Source organism: Ctenocephalides felis, unplaced genomic scaffold, assembly GCF_003426905.1.
Source record: "Ctenocephalides felis isolate EL2017-DRISC unplaced genomic scaffold, ASM342690v1 CF-g0.4_SCAFFOLD_03573, whole genome shotgun sequence".
NCBI lineage: Eukaryota > Metazoa > Arthropoda > Insecta > Siphonaptera > Pulicidae > Ctenocephalides > Ctenocephalides felis.
The window spans coordinates 13,931,714-13,953,027 of NW_020539727.1; the positions used below are offsets into that span (position 1 = coordinate 13,931,714).

At 28.6% G+C, this 21,314-nt stretch overlaps 1 protein-coding gene across 1 annotated transcript; it reads left to right on the forward strand.

Moving 5' to 3' along the window:
- Positions 1 to 3,594: 3,594 nt before the first annotated feature.
- On the forward strand, positions 3,595 to 20,970 carry LOC113389567 (protein artichoke-like). The gene is made up of 2 exons (XM_026626587.1): positions 3,595 to 3,644; positions 18,516 to 20,970. Exons 1-2 carry the CDS (start codon positions 3,595 to 3,597, stop codon positions 20,968 to 20,970), a joined length of 2,505 nt encoding a protein of 834 aa, XP_026482372.1.
- Positions 20,971 to 21,314: the final 344 nt, after the last annotated feature.

Sequence of the window (21,314 nt, forward strand, 5' to 3'; positions counted from 1 at the left end):
ATAACCATATATGATTTTGTTTCATAACAAAGGAAAACGTGATGAATGCTCCTTAATAGACCATGAATAGAACCCGAAGGCAGGATTATAGATATTTAGATTTTAGATACACAAATGCAATTTTCATACAATGGTGAAATGTTTTAAGTAGTCTGGAAGATATCAGTTCCCATATGATAAAAATTATATTTAAGTCGGGAAGATCTAGGTCAATGTCGATTTTTACCCAGGATTTGGATCATCAAAAATACATAAGAATTGGTTGTATTTTTATATATAACTAGCAAACCCGACGAACTCCGTTTCGCCACCAGATGGTTTCGTGAGAAAGATGAAGAAATTTTTTGTTTGTTTTATATTTGAAAAGGAAAAATTTGATTTCATTGCACAACAGTAATGAATTTATTTCGATTACAAAAATGAAGTGTTTTTTAGTTGAACTCTCTTAAGTAAATGAAAGTGAATCCGCAAATATCCGTTTCATTAAGTGCTATTTGGTAAACCACATTTTTTGTTTTTGGTCTGAAGTTAACACAAACAAAGCGGATGGTTTTCCAACTCGTGAACAGGCAACGTATAACTACCCGTGTGAAAAACGATGATTTTCTGAATATTCTATTTGAAATTTATCCCGCAAACACTAAGCGATTGTCCTTTCGACTTGTTAATTGTCATTGCGAACGCAAGGCGAACTGGAAATTGCAATCGTTTGAAGTCAAACGGAAGACCAGTCGGAATCATTGGTATGTCACCAAATCGCCAGCAATTTTTGATTGAATGGTGAAATTCAGTGCGTGTACATCATTATTCTTGCGGCAAAAATTGCTCGTTGACTTAGCCAAGCATAATTCTGATAATTCTCACTAATGTCATTACTCGAATTTTTAATTACGGTGCATGAAGTTTCAGCAATTTGCATTAGGGCACGATGCATGCACCACTAATTTTTCTTAGCTATAAACCTTGCGGAGCCCGAGACCTTCCAAAGAATGCAAAATTGTAGAAATCGATTCGTGTGTTCTGGGGTTGTATCGTCAGGAAGGAAAACCAGACTTATTTTTATATATATGTAGATATACAATTATATCACAATCTTATATATCCAATACAATTCAAAATATCTCTGTCTAGTGTATGCTTATTGGTGACCTTACTAAAATTTCCTTCAATTGCTCTGCATCATTGATGGCCTAGAATTATTCTGTTGGATCCTCTTAATGGCATTTTAGCGCAATATAGTACATAATATATACAATGAATGAATGAATGAAATAACATGACACAATGAAAGATTGTTTGAGTCGACTTTGTAAGTAGTTGGCTGATGTCAGATTAGCAAAACGAGAAGATTTGATTTATATCGCCGCACTAGTATTAATTTAGATGCGATAGTAGAATTTCATAGAGATCAAGTTATAATACAAATTGTAAGAATACAAAGAATAATATAATGAGTTTGATTTGATAAGGACCTTACAATTGGTTTATGGTAAGAACTAGATCAAGTTCCACCAACTAGTGTCGCATTCGATATCTAACTTCAGACAGCCTGATATCAAGCAGTAGTTTTTACTTAAGATTTGGATTCTAAAATGATCAAATGATGAATTATCATCAAAAGACTTTGCTGCAAAAAATTACTAAGTGCACAAAACAAAAAAAATAAACACAAAAAACACAAATAGACAAACTGGTTTGGGTTGCCCTCAAATGACCATAGGTTAAATTAACGAAACTATTAATGAAAGTCTTAAATCAATTATAAAAAAAGTAGTAAAATTTTTTTTTATATTATATTGTATTACGACAATAAAATTGAATATACTAGTAAGGCCAATTCTTATTTTTGGTAAAATAAATTTTTATTCAAATGTATGTATATTTGTGCTTTATTTAACTTTTTTCGGTTGTAACAATTGCATGAAATAATTCACTTCATCAATATGAAAACAACATATTAATTTAGGTGTTTTACAAGTATATCGACTTTTGTAGGACCTTATAATGTTAGAAACAATTGCAGATTATTCAATTTTGTTACATTCCTGAAACATCTTAGTTACAATTTTATAAATTATTTAACTAGAAATTAGTACTTAGGACATTCACAATCCTCCAAAATTAAAGAGTTTATTTAATCAAATCACTTTTCATTAATTTTTTTAATTGATTTTGTTCAGATTTATATACATATTTATTAAAAATTTCAAGCAAAATTTAATACTTTTATCATAAGAATTTTGGTCAATATTAGATAATTGTATTTTATCTTTTGTTTTTAGTAAAACCAGCAAATAATTATTACATTTTTATTTGAAAATATATCATCAGTATACGAAAAATTTTCAAAATAAAAAAAGGCAAAATTGGATGAGTTAACCTTTTAAATAGAGATCAGAACTGTTCATTTGTGATTGCTTTTCGAAAATTTGAAAAAAAAATATATAAAAATAAGTCTTTGTACAGATTTTTCTCCAGTAAAAAATTTGCTTAAGCACTTCAAAATAATAATCAACTAAGTTGATACAAACGTTTTTTGAAATTACTGAATTTTTTACACAAAATGAAATGAACCAGTTCCAAAAATGCAAAACCAAGCCATTTTATTTACATACCAGAATTATTTAATAATAGACCTTAATCTTTATTTTTTGGAAATAGATTTGTTTTAAATTTTAATAAAAATCAATAAATATAGAGAAAATTGTTGTCGAATAGCAAAATAATATAAGAATCTCATACAGAAGCTAATAAAGTAAATCTTATGAGAAAATAATGAAAAAAAAATCTAATAAATAATGGGAAAAAAAGCATTTTTGAAGATTAAAATACGTTTGGATCTACATTGCAAATAGAAAAAAAAGTACAAAGACATCATTTTAAAGGCTCCTTAAATATCTAACAATATAGTTGGTGAATTCAAAAAATCCTTCAAAAATCGATCACATGATCAATTGCATCCACCTTGCGCCATTCTTGTTGCATCAAAGTAGCAATTTATGTTTAGAAATGTTTAAAATTTATTGACTATTATATTTTTCCTCTGAACCGTGATAAAAGTCACACCTACAAAAATATTGATATCATTCGATACACATTTAACAATAAGATTTTCCGTCACTTAGTCATTTCGTATATGCGCAATTTCCGAACATAAAACTAGTATCATGTACTCTATGATGCAATGTTTTTTTATTGTCTCCATATAAATATATCGGGTTACCTAGCTCGTATCTTGAATCATTACACACTAGCACGAAATCTAATGGAAATTATAATGTGGGAGTTGTAATGATTATGACAATATAATAAATTATTAACTCCCAACATAAAAAATATATCAAATTTATTGACTATAAAAATATTTCGATATCAAAAATATACATGACATGTCCAATTGTTTTTACAAATTAAAACAAGCCTGCTTGATATCGCCACAATAATACATCTACATAGAAAATATATGAAGTTTACTCATACATTTATTTACACGTGTGTTTTTCTACTAAAGCTCTAATGTCGACGATGGTTAGCCAAGGTCGAAGAGGGAATCATTATTTTCTTTACAAGATGATTATATTTATATGTGATATAATGGATAGATGGTTGGCTGGATGGGACACACCTTTTGTTGATCATCATTTGTAATTTAGACACTTTGCCGACAAATTTGTGGAAGAAATGTAAAGAAATTAAGGTGATCAGTCAGTCAATTAGGAATGCTTACCTTTAGAAAAATTAATTAATTATGGCTATATATATAGATTAGGGTGGATTTTTGTTTGCTCCCAGGGGTTCAAATGCTTCCAAATTGATAAAAGAAAATTATCTAAAAGTTTTAGCTCTTAATATTAACTTTGAGACAGTCCGCAGTCCAACCAAAGTTTCTTGGTTTTTCTTCCTAAGTAATTACTTATTTGATAAAAACATATAAAATTTTTGTTGTAAATTTTTATTCACGATCAAAATCAGTAAATACAATGTTATTCTAAAAATTTTGATTTACTTGTCGCTAAGTTATAAAATTGCAAAAAACAAATGGCATTTTACCCATAAGAAACTTTTGTTTGGAGTGCGGACTATCTTAAAGTTAATATTAAGACTTAAAATTTTGAGAGATTTTTTTTTATTATTTTGGAAGCATCTGAGCCCTTGGAAGCAAAAAAATACAAAAATATCCATATGAAGGACCACCCAAATATATATAGTGCGTTGCCACTGAACTGCTCCCAAACGGCTATTCGAATTTTGATAAATCTTTTTAAAGTTTGTCAAAGAAACTGTAATAGTGGTATTGAACTAAAACTATGTAGTAACCATGGAGATAATAGTGAAACTTGTAGTGCATGGCATCGTGCCTCAAGACAAATTGCTGAAATTTTCCGTACCAAAAATTAAAATTTTTAAAAAAGATTCAATTTTTTTCTGAAAAAAATCGATTTTTGAGTTTTTTTAAATTTTTGAAACTAGTGGGGCGCATGGCATCGTGCCTTAAGGCAAATTGCTGGAACTTCCCGTACCAATTTTTTTTTTAAAAAAGATTAACATTTTTGAAAAAAATTACTTTGAAAAATTAGATTTTTGAGAAACTATAAATTTAAAAAAAAAATATTTTTTTGGAAAAAAGACTTTTTGAAAAAATATGTTTTCATTATTTTGAAATAATTTGGAAGTTCTGATTTTTTTTTAAAGCAATAGTACTGCTTTAACTGCATAGAGATGAAATATGGAAGCGCGTAAGCGCCGCATCGGCGTCTAATGGATAAACATTGATACGGAACCCATAGGAATGTAAACAAAATCTATACTTATTGTTAAAATTTCAATGAAACATCTGATAATTTGATGTGCATATGTCTAATGATCATTTTTGACCGCCAAATGGCTTTTTTGTCACTTTTTTTACTAGATCTCCGAAACCGCTAGACCTGCCTTCATGAAAATTTGATCAGTTCTTCATCTTGTCAATACAAATAAAATGTTTTTTGAATCACCTAATCGGACACTCAGTTCTCTCAAAAATTGGCCACTTTTGGCACTTGTCTCCGAAACGGCTCGACCTGTCTTTGCCAATAACTAATCAGCATGTCTCCTTATCAATAGGAATCGAATGTTTTTGGAATTATACAAATCGGTTGACCCTTGTTCCTGAAATCGTCGACGAAAATTTGTATCCGCACACACACACGCACACACATACACACACGTACATACACACACACATACATCAATTTTTGTAAAGATATATAAAATTTTTTATTTTCCATTTTTTAGCGATTACTATAACTTACCCTACGGCAAGTAAAAATATTATTGTTGATAGTTGAGATGAGAACTCTCTAAATTGTACGTTAAATGCGCGTTATAGGAGGGTCGAATGTGTATCCATATTATATAACAGCTAGAATGCGTCATTGATTTTATTACAGAGTGAACACATAATATATATAACGTGACACATGGTTAATAAATCAGGAAATGGTAATCTAATTAGAAAGGCTGAACATATTAATCAAAGTGATAATAATCTTTTATCCACTGACACGAAACGAATTAAAAACCTAAATGTTGAACATTGGGGTAGATTTAGCTATCTAGATCAATAGTAAAATAGAATTTCATTTTATAATGTGAAAGACAGTCTCAGGGGAGAAATTGCCTTGAAAAGTTTTTCAAAAATTGTCGAATAAAAATAAATAATTCGCTCTCGATTAAATCATTTCCATACGGGTCGATTGTGATTAGTCGTTATGTATGTGAATAGTGATCTGTCGTTGTATGCGTACCAGATATCAACAAGGAAATCGGCATAGATAAATACACATTTTAAAGTTACATCGTGGTACAAATCATGATTTAATGAAAAATGCCTGAATCTAGAATATTTTCTCCCGTTTGTAATAATAAAACATTTCTGCCGTGTACTAAACGTAAGTTTATTAATTAGAAATTATTTCTATATTATTCGTAGTTTCTATAAATCTTTCAAGTTATTAAAATAGAAAATATTTTATAGGCAAGACATATATTACAGCTGTTCAAAGAATGAGATATCGCCAGCTAAAAAGTAAAAAAAATACAAGCAGTCAATGAATGTATGTTAATTTTAATTACATGAAGTTCTTCAAACACAATTATTACATGATGACTGAAGTTGCGAAAACAATATTTGTTTTGCCGTTGTTTAATATAATCCACACTGTGTGAACGAATATTATAGAATTTATTAATCAGCAATTACTTCATTTGGTCTTAATGAAGATACTAAACCCTAAATTAAAATCCTACGGAAACTGGTTCAAATATAAAAATTGTTAATTTTTGAAAATTTGATTTTAGAAAATACTCCGAGTTAACGTGTTCGTTCGTTTTCAACTATGTGTAATAAATCCACTCGGAATACTTTTATTCGCTCATAAATTAATTTATTTATTATTGATCAAGTCGATTATATACACATATCGGGAAGTTCATGTAACTTGCCTCAAGGCAAAATATCAATACCAACTAGTTTCCTAATTGAAACATATCCAATAAATTTTCTGAGGGAGGTGTTGTCCATGATGCATGTTGTATTATATATTATTTTAATGGTCGAGAAATAGCCTGTTTATTTATACGGCTGTAAAATACATCAATAGTGTTTTATGTAACAGTTTCGCAGTTTCCGACACGTCAAAATGCAAATATAGTTATTTTTAGACAATGACGATCGAAACGAACACTAAAATATCAATTTATATATATATATATATATATATATATATATATATATATATATATATATATATATTTGCATATATTGAGCACAAACCAAAGCCAAGAAACGACATACATTATTGGCTTTTAAATCAAATAAATATATTTGTATGGAGGAGGATGAAACGGTATAAAGATCCGTATGCAAATTTTAAATGTAAATAAATAATGTTGTAATCATCATGTGTTTAAATATACACACACATACTAAAGATATGAGTGTTGTCCATTTTAAGAAAACAACAGAAGTTTTTGAAGTACTATTGAAAATTCCCATACATTTCATCAATATAATATGAATGTTAGAAGTTTGTATAGCCATTAATTGTTTACTAAAGACCTCATTAATTTTTTTTCTGATACAAAATTTCGATTCTATATATTATATATACACACCTAACGTAATAATGATTATGTTATATATACACACATAACGTAATAATGATTTATTTATCGGTCCTAGAACTCATCCCTGAGGCACTCCAGCTTCTATGTTGCGGAAAGAAAATCTTTAATACCGATTTTCGTTCAAATTTGTTAAATGTGTCGATTGGATTTGATAAATTTATAACAATCTGGTATTTAAAAAAATTGTTATATCTAGTTTCTGCTAAACCAACTAAAAAGAGTGCCCTCATAGAAAGTTTCTGAGTTATTTGGCAAAAAGTAATAAATATGCCGAATTTTCTATTTATTGCTAGAGAATGAAAAATTGAATGCAAAGTAGTTTTATCCAAAAGTTTTATATAGGACTGTTTATAAGTGTTTATAAGGATTTGTAGTGAATTTCATCCAGTTTCATCGTATCCAACTAAAAAAGGGTGCTTTTCATATAAAATTTGTGAGTTATTTGACAAAAACCTAAAAAATGTCCCGAATTTTCTATTTATTGCTAAAAAATAAAATATCAAATTCAAAGTCGTTTTATTAAAAATATTTCTATCGGACCAAGTGCAACTGTTGGCATGGAATTGTCAATGTCAATGTCAATTGTTTGAACATGTAGTAAATTGTCTGAAAGTGTTGTATGTTAATGACCAAAAAAATGTAAAAATATCATACAATTTTCAAAATTTGAAATTCAACTATTACTACACGTCCCTGAACGAAATAATGAATATCAAATTACAGTAATTTATAATTAAATTAATTTTTTGCTAATTGTATTGAACATTTGCCAGGGCTATGTTAATTATTATTTGCCATTTGCAATATTTCATACAGTCATTATAATCGTATGCGAAAAAAAAAAGTTTCAAGGTTTTTAAACGTAGGTGCATGGCTCTAGCACCGATATGCTAATTAGTGGATTCATTTACAAAATACATATAGAAATAGACGAAGAGCTGGTGGTAATAATAATTGACAGATCAGAATAATACACCGATTTATATTATTTACTAAATATTGTATGTGAGGTCTGAAGTTTATTAATTATATAGCTTGATATCAAGCTGACCGAAGTTGGGATAGAACTCGAAACCAGAGTCTTTCTTCTAACAAACCATAAAAATTAGATAAAAATTGATATATTCTTAAGTATTTCAAATGTTTCTTAGATTTTTTCATAAAATCTTATAAAGATGAGTTTATCTATGTTGTGGTGGATGTATTATATAAAAAGTTCTCAGCAACTTTGTTGCTCTTGATAAATTTATCAGCGCATATCTTCATTATTGGAGTCGTCGGAGCGTTAAACATGAAAATCACATCACATCATGTGTATTATGCTAAATATACAATGTATATAATATTAATCTCATATTTATAATCAGAGTTTGAAAACAGTACAGGAATTAATAAAAGTGGATGGAAAGTTCATGCAATTTTGGTTAAGGCAAAGTGCCACTTACCACTTAGTCACTCCTTATGTCATTATTATTAACTTCCCATAGGGTAAGTTATTGTAATGGGCCGAAAATCGGAATTGAAAATTTTTACATTTCTCGACGTTTTGAAGGTTTCTGAACGTTTTGGCATACCTCAGAAAAAATGGATGTGTGTGTGTGTGTGTGTGTGTGTGTGTGTGTGTGTGTGTATGTATGTATGGATACAAATTTTCGTCCACGTTTTCGGGCGTACGGATCAACCGATTTGAATGGTTTAAAAAACATTCGATTCCTATTAATAAGGAGAAGAGCTGATTAGTTTTTGGCAAAGACAGGTCCAGCAGTTACGGAGATAAGGAGCAAAGAGTGCAGAAAATAGAAATCGAGTTTTTGAGAGAACGGAGCATCCGATTTGAATGATCTAAAAAACATTCCATTAGTAATGATTGGGAGAAAGGGTTATTAGTTTTGCGCAAAGGCAGGCCCAGCCATTTCGGAGATACAGAGCTAAATGTACAAAAAATGGCAGTTTTTGAGAGAACTAAGCGTCCGATTCAATTGATTCAAAGAACTTTCTGCTTGTCTTAACAAAATAATTGATTTTGGAAAAAAAAAATTTTGTACCACTTTTTTTTTTTTTTTTTTTTTTTTTTTTTTAATTTTTTGTATATCGAAAATAATTCAGATTTATTTTTAATTCTGACTATAGTTCTAATATACTTTAAACAAATAATTTCAACTCTGCAATTCAGTTTATATAATTATTATAAATATTAGACAATAATACAATATTTATAATAATCTATTTGAAAACATTCAGTATTCCTCGAACGTTTCGTTACGGTACGGGAAGTTCCAGCAATTTGCCTTAAGGCACGATGCCACCCACCCCACTAGTTTTATTTTTCATTTTAACATAGATTAAGAAAACTTTCCTGAATGTTGTAAAATAATTTATCACTTTTCGATTTTTTTTTGTCAGAGAATCATAATTATGGATTTATATTTTGGAGGTAAATATTTCTGAACACTGTAAAAACATAAATAAAAATAGTATTCTATTGGAAACTTGAACTGAAAATGTTGTAAAGCTCATCTTCTCCATTATAAACGGTATATTAAAAATACATATTTATGCCAGAATTACTTCTCCGGTACTGATTGAGGTAATTACTATAAATTAAAAGTGCATTGCCGTTATGTGATCCCAGATTTTTCTCAGGTTATATAAAACAACAATATATATAACTCACAAAACACTTTTGCACTTTTTTTTAGTTAGCATAGAAGAAACTAGATAAAATTTACTAAAATTTCTTGCCAACAGTTGCACATGGTCCTATAGAATATTTTGAATAAAACGACTTTGAATTTGATATTTCGTTATCTAGAAATTAAAAGAAAATTTGGGACATTTTTTTACTTTTTTTCAAATAGCTCACAAATTTCTCAAGAAAACACATTCACATTCAGTTATTTTTTATTCTAATTTTTTTTCGCTAAACTTTTTTCGGGTCAGCTAGTATAATTATAAATACAGAACACAATTATACTTATATCTGAAATTTATTAATAAGTTGTAAACCTGTACTAAATTTTGTACCAAAATTAAAAAATAGCTGTTTTATAGTTCGTTGCGAAGGGAAAAATACCTAATTTGTAAATTAAAATTAAAATAAAAATTAAAAAAATATCAATTAAAATATGAAATAAAATAAGTTTTTATTTTTTATTTATTCATTCTTAGTTTACTTGCTTTAGTTAAAAACCATTCAACTAAAAAAACCTGTTAGTGTAATCTTGAGTAGTAGTAATATCATTTTATGCATTTTCAGTAATATTTATTTATATTAAACTATTTATTAGATACTTCCTATTATTTATCTTATTTATTATTTTATTTTTACAATTTTTCTACCAGCTGCCGATCTAATTAATATGTTATGACTGTTGTTCATGAGTTTCTGTATTTGTTTAGTCCCGCTTGAAATCGTTAACAATTGTTTTTTGTTTGTTTAAGTCGTCTTGTTTATTGATAAAACACTATACATTTCAAAATATATTCGCACATATTAAGAAAAACATTTAGTTATCTGCAAACATATGAGGCTGAGAAAATTTAATTATATATATATATATATATATATATATATACAGTCATTTTCTAGCTTGTAAACATCTTTAGATTTAATATTTCAAATAAAAACTTATATTACTACTGCTTGATATCAAGCTGTCCGAGACGTAAAAATTAAATCAAGATGGTTGCAGTACCAAGGTCTATACTACGATGCCATGAACAAGCTTCAGTGAGAAATTAATAAAAAAAATCTATTTTTTGGGACAACCTTGTATGAATAAACTTTAACGAGAAATTGATTAAAAAAAATCTATTTTTTGGGACAACTTTGTATGAATAAACTCTAATGAGAAATTGATACAAAGAAAACTATTTTTGGGCACAACTTTTATTAGCATCCACACCATTGGTCTAGGCTCAGAATAAATTTTTGTGTCAGCAATAAACACTGAGGTCTGGGTATGCAAAATGGGTATACCAACAGAAGTCCGGTGTTAGGTAGTAAATGCATTACTACGATGAACCGAGGACTGGGCGTACCTTATAAGTAGTCACGAAAGATCAGTGATTATGGTGCTGCATCAAAATCTATATTCATTAAATCCCCAAAAAATGCTCTTTTTTTGTCTTCATCTCAAACGTCGTGGGTTACCAGTGTAGGAAATAGTTATGTATATAAAAATATAAAATCCATTGGATAAAAATATAAACGATTTATTGATTATAAAATCAAATGAAATGCAAATGTCAAGTTATTTTTGTTTTTCCTATATTTCTAGCCTGCTTGATTCCCCACACCATATTTTGGAATTTGTTGGAACTTGCTCAGAAGCATTTATATCAGTATTTTCCAAAGGTTCTTTAGATTCGGTCTTACTTTTATCATTTTTAAAATTGATAAGTCCGTAAATGAAAATTTTAACATATATACCTATGAATAAGAAGTTTCAGGAAGTAACTCCTATAAAATGTAAGTGATTATAATTTGATCTTTTTGCTGAACTTCTCATCATTCATTTTAGTTAAATATTTTATGTAATTAGCTGAATTGGTGTCTGGAACATTTTTACCGGCCCCAATGCCTTAGGTTGTTAAGCACTGATTTTAATACTTCTTGCTAAGACATCTTTAACCTCTCCTAGAATTTACTTATTGTCAAAAACGATCAGCATTCATTAAAATTAAATAGTTTTGTTCTAGACTACTACTCCTGGTCAACTTTGGAAAAAACTGACCTTTTTTCCCACTACGTTTCTATCAGTTTTTAGTTATTATTAAGTTTTGCCATAAACTTTTGAGATCAAATGGTTATTTTAGTTCTAGATTTCTATTCCTCGTCAACGTTGAAAAAAACTGATCTATTTCCGTCTATTTTCTTGTCACTACATTTCTATCAGTTTTTACTTAAAATTACTATAAATTTTTAAGATTGAATGGTTATTTCAGTTCTAGACGACTATTCCTAGTCAAAGTTGGAAAAAACTGATCCATATCTTTTTGCCCCTGTATTTCTATCAGTTTTTAGTTAGGTGTTATTAAAAATTATCATAAATCTTTAAGATTAAATGGTTAGTTTAGTTCTAAGGTCGACGTTGTAGGAAACTGATCTATATCCTTTTTTACCACTGAATTTATATAAGTTTTTAAGTATTATTAAAAATTATCATACATTTTTTAAGATAAATTACGTTGAAAAAAACTGATCCATATCCTTCTTGCCCTTGCATTTTTACCAGTTTCTACTAAAAATTGTTAGTTTGCAAATGGTTAGTTTAGTTCCAGAATTCTATTCCTGGTCAGTAACATAACAACTAATAATACTGCTTGTTATCTAATGGTTCTTTCGGATGCAATATATTGAACTGATGCAATTGGCTCTTCTCTCGGCTGCACCAGGAAGAATTAATATATTATAAGTTGCATGAAACATTATTAGGCGGAACGGTAGTTCTGTTTGAAAAGACAGGGCTGTAGTTTAGACATAATGATAAAATAGTCATTATTTAATCCTCTTCACTCGGGAATTTCGAAATTAATATGTATTTTGTTGCCGGAGCGGCGGCATCCGAGTGGAAAGGGTTAAATTATATTTACCGTATGCTTATTTAAAATTTGATTTGGTACAATATGCGTTTCAAAATCTACTGGGCTGATAGTAAATATCTAATATATTTTAATTCCCAAAAGAGAAGTTTGTTTTCGCCCAAAAATCCGTTTTACTCATGTTTTTTGGTGTTTCATGTCCTTCTGAATAGAATGAGACCAAATTTGGAAGAAGTAAAAGTGTGGGTGTGTATGTAAACAGATTTTTGACCTTTCGTCGACGTTTTCTTAAAAACTGGTGGGCCAAAATTGTTATAAAAAAGATTGGAAGTACAAAAAAAAAAGTTTACTTTTATTTACAAGACTTATTTATTCATTAAAGTAAAACTTCTTCAGGCGCGACTAAGGTGTAAAATCTGAACAAATGCAACGGAAGTCCGTTACGCCAGAACTGTTCGTCAATCGCTCTCGATGAGATCATTTCTATACGTGTCGATTGTGATTAGTCGTCGTGTATATGAATAGAGATCTGTCGTTGTATGCGTACCGGCATCAACGTTGTATACGTATCGATATCAACAAAGAAATCGGCATAGATAAATAAATAGTTTGAAGTTTTATTTTTTTATTTTTTTTATTTTTATTTGGCCTTGCTTACTCTGAGCATTTAGCCACCTACAACATTTTTATTTATTTACATTCTATACCAATTTTTATATCATATTCAATCTATATATATCCTATTTTATATTCTTTTTCTAAATTTCTTCAATTTTTTACTGTTTTCTATCAAATTTCTAATTCTATTCAAATTCTATCTTCATTCCATTTTTTCTTCTTCATTCTTCTTGTTAATCTCAGCACATTCTGATATTTTTTCTTTTTACTCCTAATACAATTCAGCTTTTCGAATTCTGTAATTTCTATTTTTCTTTTTTTTTTATTAAACTTCTACTTAACGAATACAATTTTCATTTAATTCTAAATTAACTACTCATTTTTTTCATAAATTCTAAGTCAATGGCAGGATTCGATCCAAAGATCCCTTATATTGTAGTACAAATCTGATTTAATGAAAAATGCCTGAATCAGAAGAATGTTTTATCCTGTTCCTTGAAAATAATAAAACAAATTGAACATTTGTGTCGTGTACTAAACGTAAGTTTATTTATTAGAAATGATTTCTATATTATTCGTTGTTTCTATAAATCTTTGAAGTTATTAAAATGGAAAATATTTTTTAGGCAAAACAGATATTACAGCTGTTTAAAGAATGAGATTATATAACCAGCGAAAAGGTAAAAAAAAGATACAAGCAGTCAATGAATGCATGTTAATTTTAATTACACGAAGTTCTTCAAACACAATTATTACATGATAAATGAAGATGCAAAAACAATATTTGTTTAGGCGTTGTTTAACATAATCCATTGTGTGAACGAATATTATAGAATTTATTAATCAGCAATTACTTCATTTTTCTAATGAAGGTTTGTTTCTGAATGCTCATTACAATGACAAACCGATCATGTCGCATTTGAAGTATGACTTTAATTACATTATTGTTTTTAAATATTATACAAATTTTTAATGCTATTATAAATATATAATTTATAATTTATCATTATATAAATGTGTATAATGGTTGATACTAATAAATGTGTGCATCACGAGTGTTACCATATTACTAATGAACAATATTCAAAATTGTTATATGATGTATTTATTTTTACTTAAATGCCATCTTGTACAGTGGCAAATAAGTTTTACTTCACCTTACGCTCAATCTGTTTTTTTTTACTTGTTTCATCTGTTATCAATCTATATATTTATTTATTACAAAATTCGTCTCTGGTTTTGTTCGCAGTAGCAATATAAACGCCTTTGCAGTTGCAACATCTGCCTTTGCAATAATTAACATAACAATTACAGATTAGTTGCAAGTTGCAATAAGCTGCAAGAGAATATTAATTTTGTGAAAGCCAGAAGTCGGAATCGATCATTCTTTGTTCCTGGATTGATTTTTGTAGGAATTGCTAATGATAAGGGAAATATATTTATCTATTTCATACAACGTTTTATTATTACTATCCAAAGTTTCTTAGTCATATCACGTATTACGAAATGTTAATTTCAAAAGCAAATGCGTGTACAAGAATTGCCTACAAATGATGTGTTTATTTATTTTAACGATTGATCCAAGATGTTCTTCGAATCCAAAAGACATTGAGGAAAGGAAGTTGGACAATATATATATATATATATATATATATATATATACACACTTATAAACTTGCTATTAGGTGCCCTATAAGGCCTAACGGATACTGAATTCCTACTAGTAGTCATGTGTAATTAAGATTTGTTTAATAATTCAGCAAAAGTCATAGGATTTATTCGGTTTAGTTCGAATTTATATATATATATATATATATATATATACTAGATGACCCGACAGACGTTGTCCTGTACCCACGTCCACAATTCAAAAGTTCCAAATTTTTTTACATCCTATCCTATACATTTTAATATTCTATTTGATGTTCTGCCTTTGTGATTCATTTATGGTCTTAGCATAAGCAGTATAAAAAATTCAGAAAAAAATAATATACTATCTGCAGTAAAAGGACAATATCACATTTGATTTTACCAAACAACATAATTGCGTCAATATTTTAGTCCATAATTTTCATAATCTCGTACAATATATTAGTGGCTTTTTGGCAATTATAATTTCTAAAGTACATTTTTCTTACTAATAATTCAATAAACGTTATTGTTTATGTTTATATTTTAGGTGAAATAATTTGTAAAATCTAGTTCATATGTGCACTATTCAATCTAAGATCAACTAGCTAAATATTCCAAAGAAATGAATTTTTGACACATGAAACAAAATTCTAAATCATTTTTTTAATAAGTAGAAATATTTTTTTGTTGTGTTAAATAATTTAGTAAAGAAAACCAAAATGCGGCATGCATTAGTTTAAAAAAATAATGTATATGCAATTTTGGACTTATTGCGTTATTTATTAAACTGAATTATATAATTTCATCTGCCAAACATATACTGTTGACTGTATCTTTATTTATTTTAATTTCTGACACATCTCAGCTGCTTTTCCTGAATAATAACGTAGGCATTACATTTTTCTTGTATATTATATTCTTATAACATCCAGGTTCATAAATTCAGCGAAATTCAAATTTCAAGTGAATTGGCATTTTTAGCAAATGTTTTCAATGTCAAACAATGATAAGTGGTTTTTTGTAATTTTTGCCATTTATTTCTACAATATTACTATAGTTTTATCGTTCATTAAATGTTAAAAATTTCCTTTGACAAACTCTAGAAGGAATTATCAAAATCCGAATAACCGTTTAGGAGAAGTATCAAATCATACAACCGTACAGAAAAATTTTATATATAAGATATATATATATATATATATATATATATATGACTGTTGTTTCTTTACATTTTAATATTCAATATCTATTTTTTTGCAAAAATTGCTCTTTATGCAAACTATTTATAAACTAAGTACTGTTTGTGCGCAACGGAAAATATTATTATTTTGGGAAATTCGATAAATTATTCGATTAATAAAATGGCTATTATTTATATATTATTATTATTTTGCTATGAAAATTCATATCGTTTTAAAAATACATTTGTTCATCATCGTTCTATGTTTTATACAGATCAAAATGTTCGTATCAAAGAAATTATTCGATTTGTATCGAAAAAATGTGTTTTCGAATTTGCAAAATTTATAATTTTACACTTGTCCAAACCCTGGACAATTCTTATCAACAATGTTTAATTTGTTTGAGGAAATACCCTATTTATTTACATCTTTTATCTTTATAATATAAATGTGAACGATCCCGGATTTAATCATAGTAGTTATAAATTTCTTACAGAAACTGTGTTTATCTGGTCAAGGATACTTTACAAATAATTATGAAAAAGTGAGTTATCTAATATTTATATTTTTATATTTAAATTTAACTAGTGGTGTGTATGGCATCGTGCCATGAGGCAAATTGCTTGAACTTCCTGTACCGTAACGAAATGTTCGAGGAATACTGAATGTTTTCAAATAAATTATTATAAATATTGTAACATTGTCTAATATTTATAAGAATTATATAAACTAAGTTGCAAAGTTGAAGATATTTGTTTAAAGTATATTAGAACTTTAGTCAGAATCAAAATTAAAATCTGAATTATTTTCGATATGCAAAAAAAAATTGAAAGAAACGTTTTTTTTCCACAATCAATTATTTTGTTTAAACAAGCAGAAAGTTCTTTGAATCATTCAAATCGGACGCTTAGTTCTCTCAAAAACTGCCATTTTTTGCACATTTAGCTTTGTATCTCCGAAACCGCTGGACTTGCCTTTTGCAAAAACTAATCACCACTTCTTCCCGTCATTACATATACACACATACATCGATCGTCTCGTTTATTGTCTTTAATGACACTCTCTACAATTTTAATCTCTATATGTCACTATTTGTCTCTCACAATATATAATCTACTCACACATACATTTGTAACTATCTTGTTATTATAACACATCCATTTTTTCTAACGTATGCCTCAATGTTCAGGAGGTCTTGAAACGTAAAGATGTCGTCAAATTTTTATTTTATTTTTGGGAATTTTAAGAAATTAATATTAATAAGTCAGATATTATTAACTTCCCGTAGGATAAGTTATTGTAATCGTCCAAAAATCGAAATTGAAAATTTGTATATTTCTCGACGTTTTGAAGGTTTCTGAACATTTTGGCATACCTCAGAAAAAATGGATGTGTGTGTGTGTATATGTATGTATGGATACAATTTTTCATTCACGTTTTCGGGCGCACGGATCAACCGATTTGAATGGTTCAAAAAACATTCGATTTCTATTGGTAGGGAGAAGTGTTGATTAGTTTTTGGTAAAGGCAGGTCCAGCGGTTTCGGAGATACGGAGCAAAGAGTGCAGAAAATACAAATCGAGTTTTTGAGAGAACGGAGTATCGGATTTGAATAATCTAAAAAAACATTCAATTTGTAATGATTGGGAGAAGAGGTGATTAGTTTTTGGCAGAGGCAGGTCCTGCCATTTCAAAAATACAGAGCTAAATGTGCAAAAAATGGCAGTTTTTGAGTGAACTAAGCGCCCGATTTAAATGATGTAAAAAACTTTCTGCTTGTATTGACAAAACAAATGCTTTTGAGGATAAAAAATTATTACATCTTTTTTTATTTTCCATAAAATATTTTTGTAATTTTGGATTAAAAATTCAAAAAATTACGCAGGCCAAGCACAGTCTAAGCGCCACTCTTCCACAAATGTTTATGCAAGTGCGTTTAGACTATGACTATACAGGAGCACTTCTTCAATTTTGTGCAAATTAGGCAACTATTTTTTTTTTCTGAAATTGAATTCGAAATGAAATGACGATTTTTAATGTTCTGGAAATAATATTGATTTATGATTTACATTTGATTTGCTCAGATATAACAAGATAGCAAAAATAATGAAATTTACAGTATTTGTAATAATATATTTGAAAACGTTTAAAATTCTCGAACGTTTCTTTACAGTAACGGTTAAGTTCCAGCAATTTGCTTCAAGGCACGATGCCATACACCACTAGTTATTTTTATTTTTGAGAATTCAAAAAAATTAATATTCAGTCAGATATTATTTTGACACTTGTTTATACAAAAGAACGACCTAAACATCCTGATATATATTTGATATTGATTTCATTATTGATTTATCAAATTTATTTTATTTTCAGACTTTCTATTTGGGTTCTAATATTTACGCTGTTTATTGAACCAGAAATTTGTCTTGAATATCAAAATTCTGATGAACAATGTATAGAAACTGATAATAAAATCCATTGTGAAAGTTATCCTAGATGGAATCCTGACAGAACTGACATAATTTATTTACGATGCAAATGGGCAACCAAATCTAATTTAGGAGCTCTGAGCAATTTTATAAATCACCATCATGATTCAATCGACATTGATTTTATCAACAGTATAATAGAAGAAATATCTACTGGTGTGTTTAATCAACCACTAGGAGGACTTATTCGAAATTTGAACCTGGAGGATGTCAAATTGAGGGAAATAAAATCAAATGCATTGCAGGATTTCTATTTGTTAAAAGATTTAAATTTGAACAATAATGATATCCAAAGTATACAACCAGGTTGTTTCAACACAACAAATAATTTACAATATCTTAGAATTTCGCACAATAAATTGTCCGGCATACTTAACGAACAAAACTTTACTGGAGTAGGATCTGATCTCGAAGTATTAGATTTAAGTTTTAACAACATCGAAGGAATAAAAGAAAATTGTCTGACACGTTTCAGAAAACTTAGGTCAATATATTTATCACACAATTCTTTATCTGGAACATTAACCGAACGAATTTTTGCCGGCGATTTTCTGTCAACACTAGATTTGAGTTTTAATCAAATAGAGCACATAAAAGTGAGCTACTTTTCAAATTTCACAAAACTGACATCAATAAACTTATCTAACAATCGTTTATTCAAAATTCCATCTTTCGCCTTTAACACCGATTTATGGTATCTATATTTATCCAATAATTTTTTCAAAAATATTGACGAAGATACTTTTCCTACAGTCCACGAAATACAAGTACTCGACTTATCATCCAATGAAATTTCTGATATATCAGCATATTCTGGATTTACAAAATCATCTAAAATAACAGATTTGAAATTGGCAAATAACAATTTCGTAGATATCAGCAACTTTTTGACGGAACCTCGAATATATGAGATATCTTTGCAAAATAATCCTATCAAAAGCATCAGTAACAAGTTTTTTTGCAAAGAGTTAAAGGTTAGTGGAATGGATTTAGTGTCTGTAACAAATATTTCTATGTGCAATACTGGGAAAATATTTGATGCTTCTAAAAACCAAATTTTGGAAATGCCGGTTTGGACTGATATGAGGTCAGTGGAGTTTATTTTTTTGCAGCAGAATGAAATTACTAGTATTCCTGTTGGACAATTCGAAGGTTGTACTTCTTTAATTGGTTTGAATCTGGATAAAAATAAAATAACGACTTTGGAGCCTGGAGTATTCACCAGCATAAAATGTGCAAGTTTTCAGAATGTAGAATATTTGAAAACTTTGAAGCACCTACAAATTTCTCATAATTCTTTGTCGGGTACTTTGGACGCACAGAATTTCACTGGTTTAGGGAAAAGTGTTGCAGAATTAGACTTAAGTGCAAATTATATCGAAGATTTTAACGCCAGTTGTTTTGAATTAATGACAAGTTTAACTTTTTTAAACATTTCTCACAACCTTTTAACAACATTACCAGTTTTTCCACAAAACACTGAACTATCTACATTAATAGCATCTAATAACAATTTATCAAAAATTAAACCCGATACATTTTTCACGCCAAATTTGAACGAACTTGACTTAAAGTTCAACAATTTTTCAAAATCTTCACAATTCTTAGGTTTAAATTCGATAAACATTGGAAATTTGAATTTGCAAAACAACAGTTTCAAGGACATCAAATTTTCTTTGAAAATCAACGTTGCAAAATTATCCTTGGACAATAACACTATAAGTGGCATTGGTTTTGCAATTTTTTGCAAAAATGCTACTTTAAGTAATTTAAAGTTGCAAGTTATAGAAAATATATCCATGTGTAATACTGGTGATGTATTTGATGCATCATATAATGAACTAAGGGAAATGCCTAAATGGACAAAAATGAAGTCTGTACGAATTGTTAAATTGCAACACAATTCTATTAGCTATATACCAATTGGTCATTTTCAAAATTTCTATAAATTAGTAGTTTTAGATTTATCCTATAACAATATAGACTTTTTGGATACTGGAGTATTTTCTGGATTAACATCCCTTCAATCCCTGAAATTATCTTTCAACTCTTTGAAAACTGTTGACCATTATGGCTTATTTGGATTAGAGAATTTGAAAAGTCTTTATTTAGCAAACAACAAAATTATACGCCTGGAAAGCCAGGAACTTTTTCAAATGTTATCTGCGTTAAAATTCATTGATGTAAATCGAAATTCGTTTGAATGCCGCAAATTAATGGATATACTAAAAACTATCAAAAAACATGGTATCAGTCTGGGTAGAAACTTAGACTATAATGTAACAAATTTAGGTGGTATTTCTTGCAACGAACTTCACAGAAATCCTTTTGATTATTAACTCATTTGATTACTAAAATTCTATAAATCAATATTTAAATTTTTGGCAGTGAATTTCTATGGATTTATATTATGTAACATAAATCTTGTACAAGATTTGTTTTAAAATATATTATACATATAAAAGCATAATTCTTGTTTTATTAACTTTCCGTAGAGTAGTTATAGTAATGGGCTGAAAATCGAAAATGAAAATTTTTGCATTTCTCGACGTTTTGAAGATTTCTGAACATTTTGGCATACCTCAGACAAAATGGATATGTGTGTGTGTGTGTTTTGTATGTCCGCGTTTTCGGGCGCACGGATCAACCGATTTGAATGGTTTAAAAAACATTCGATCCCTAT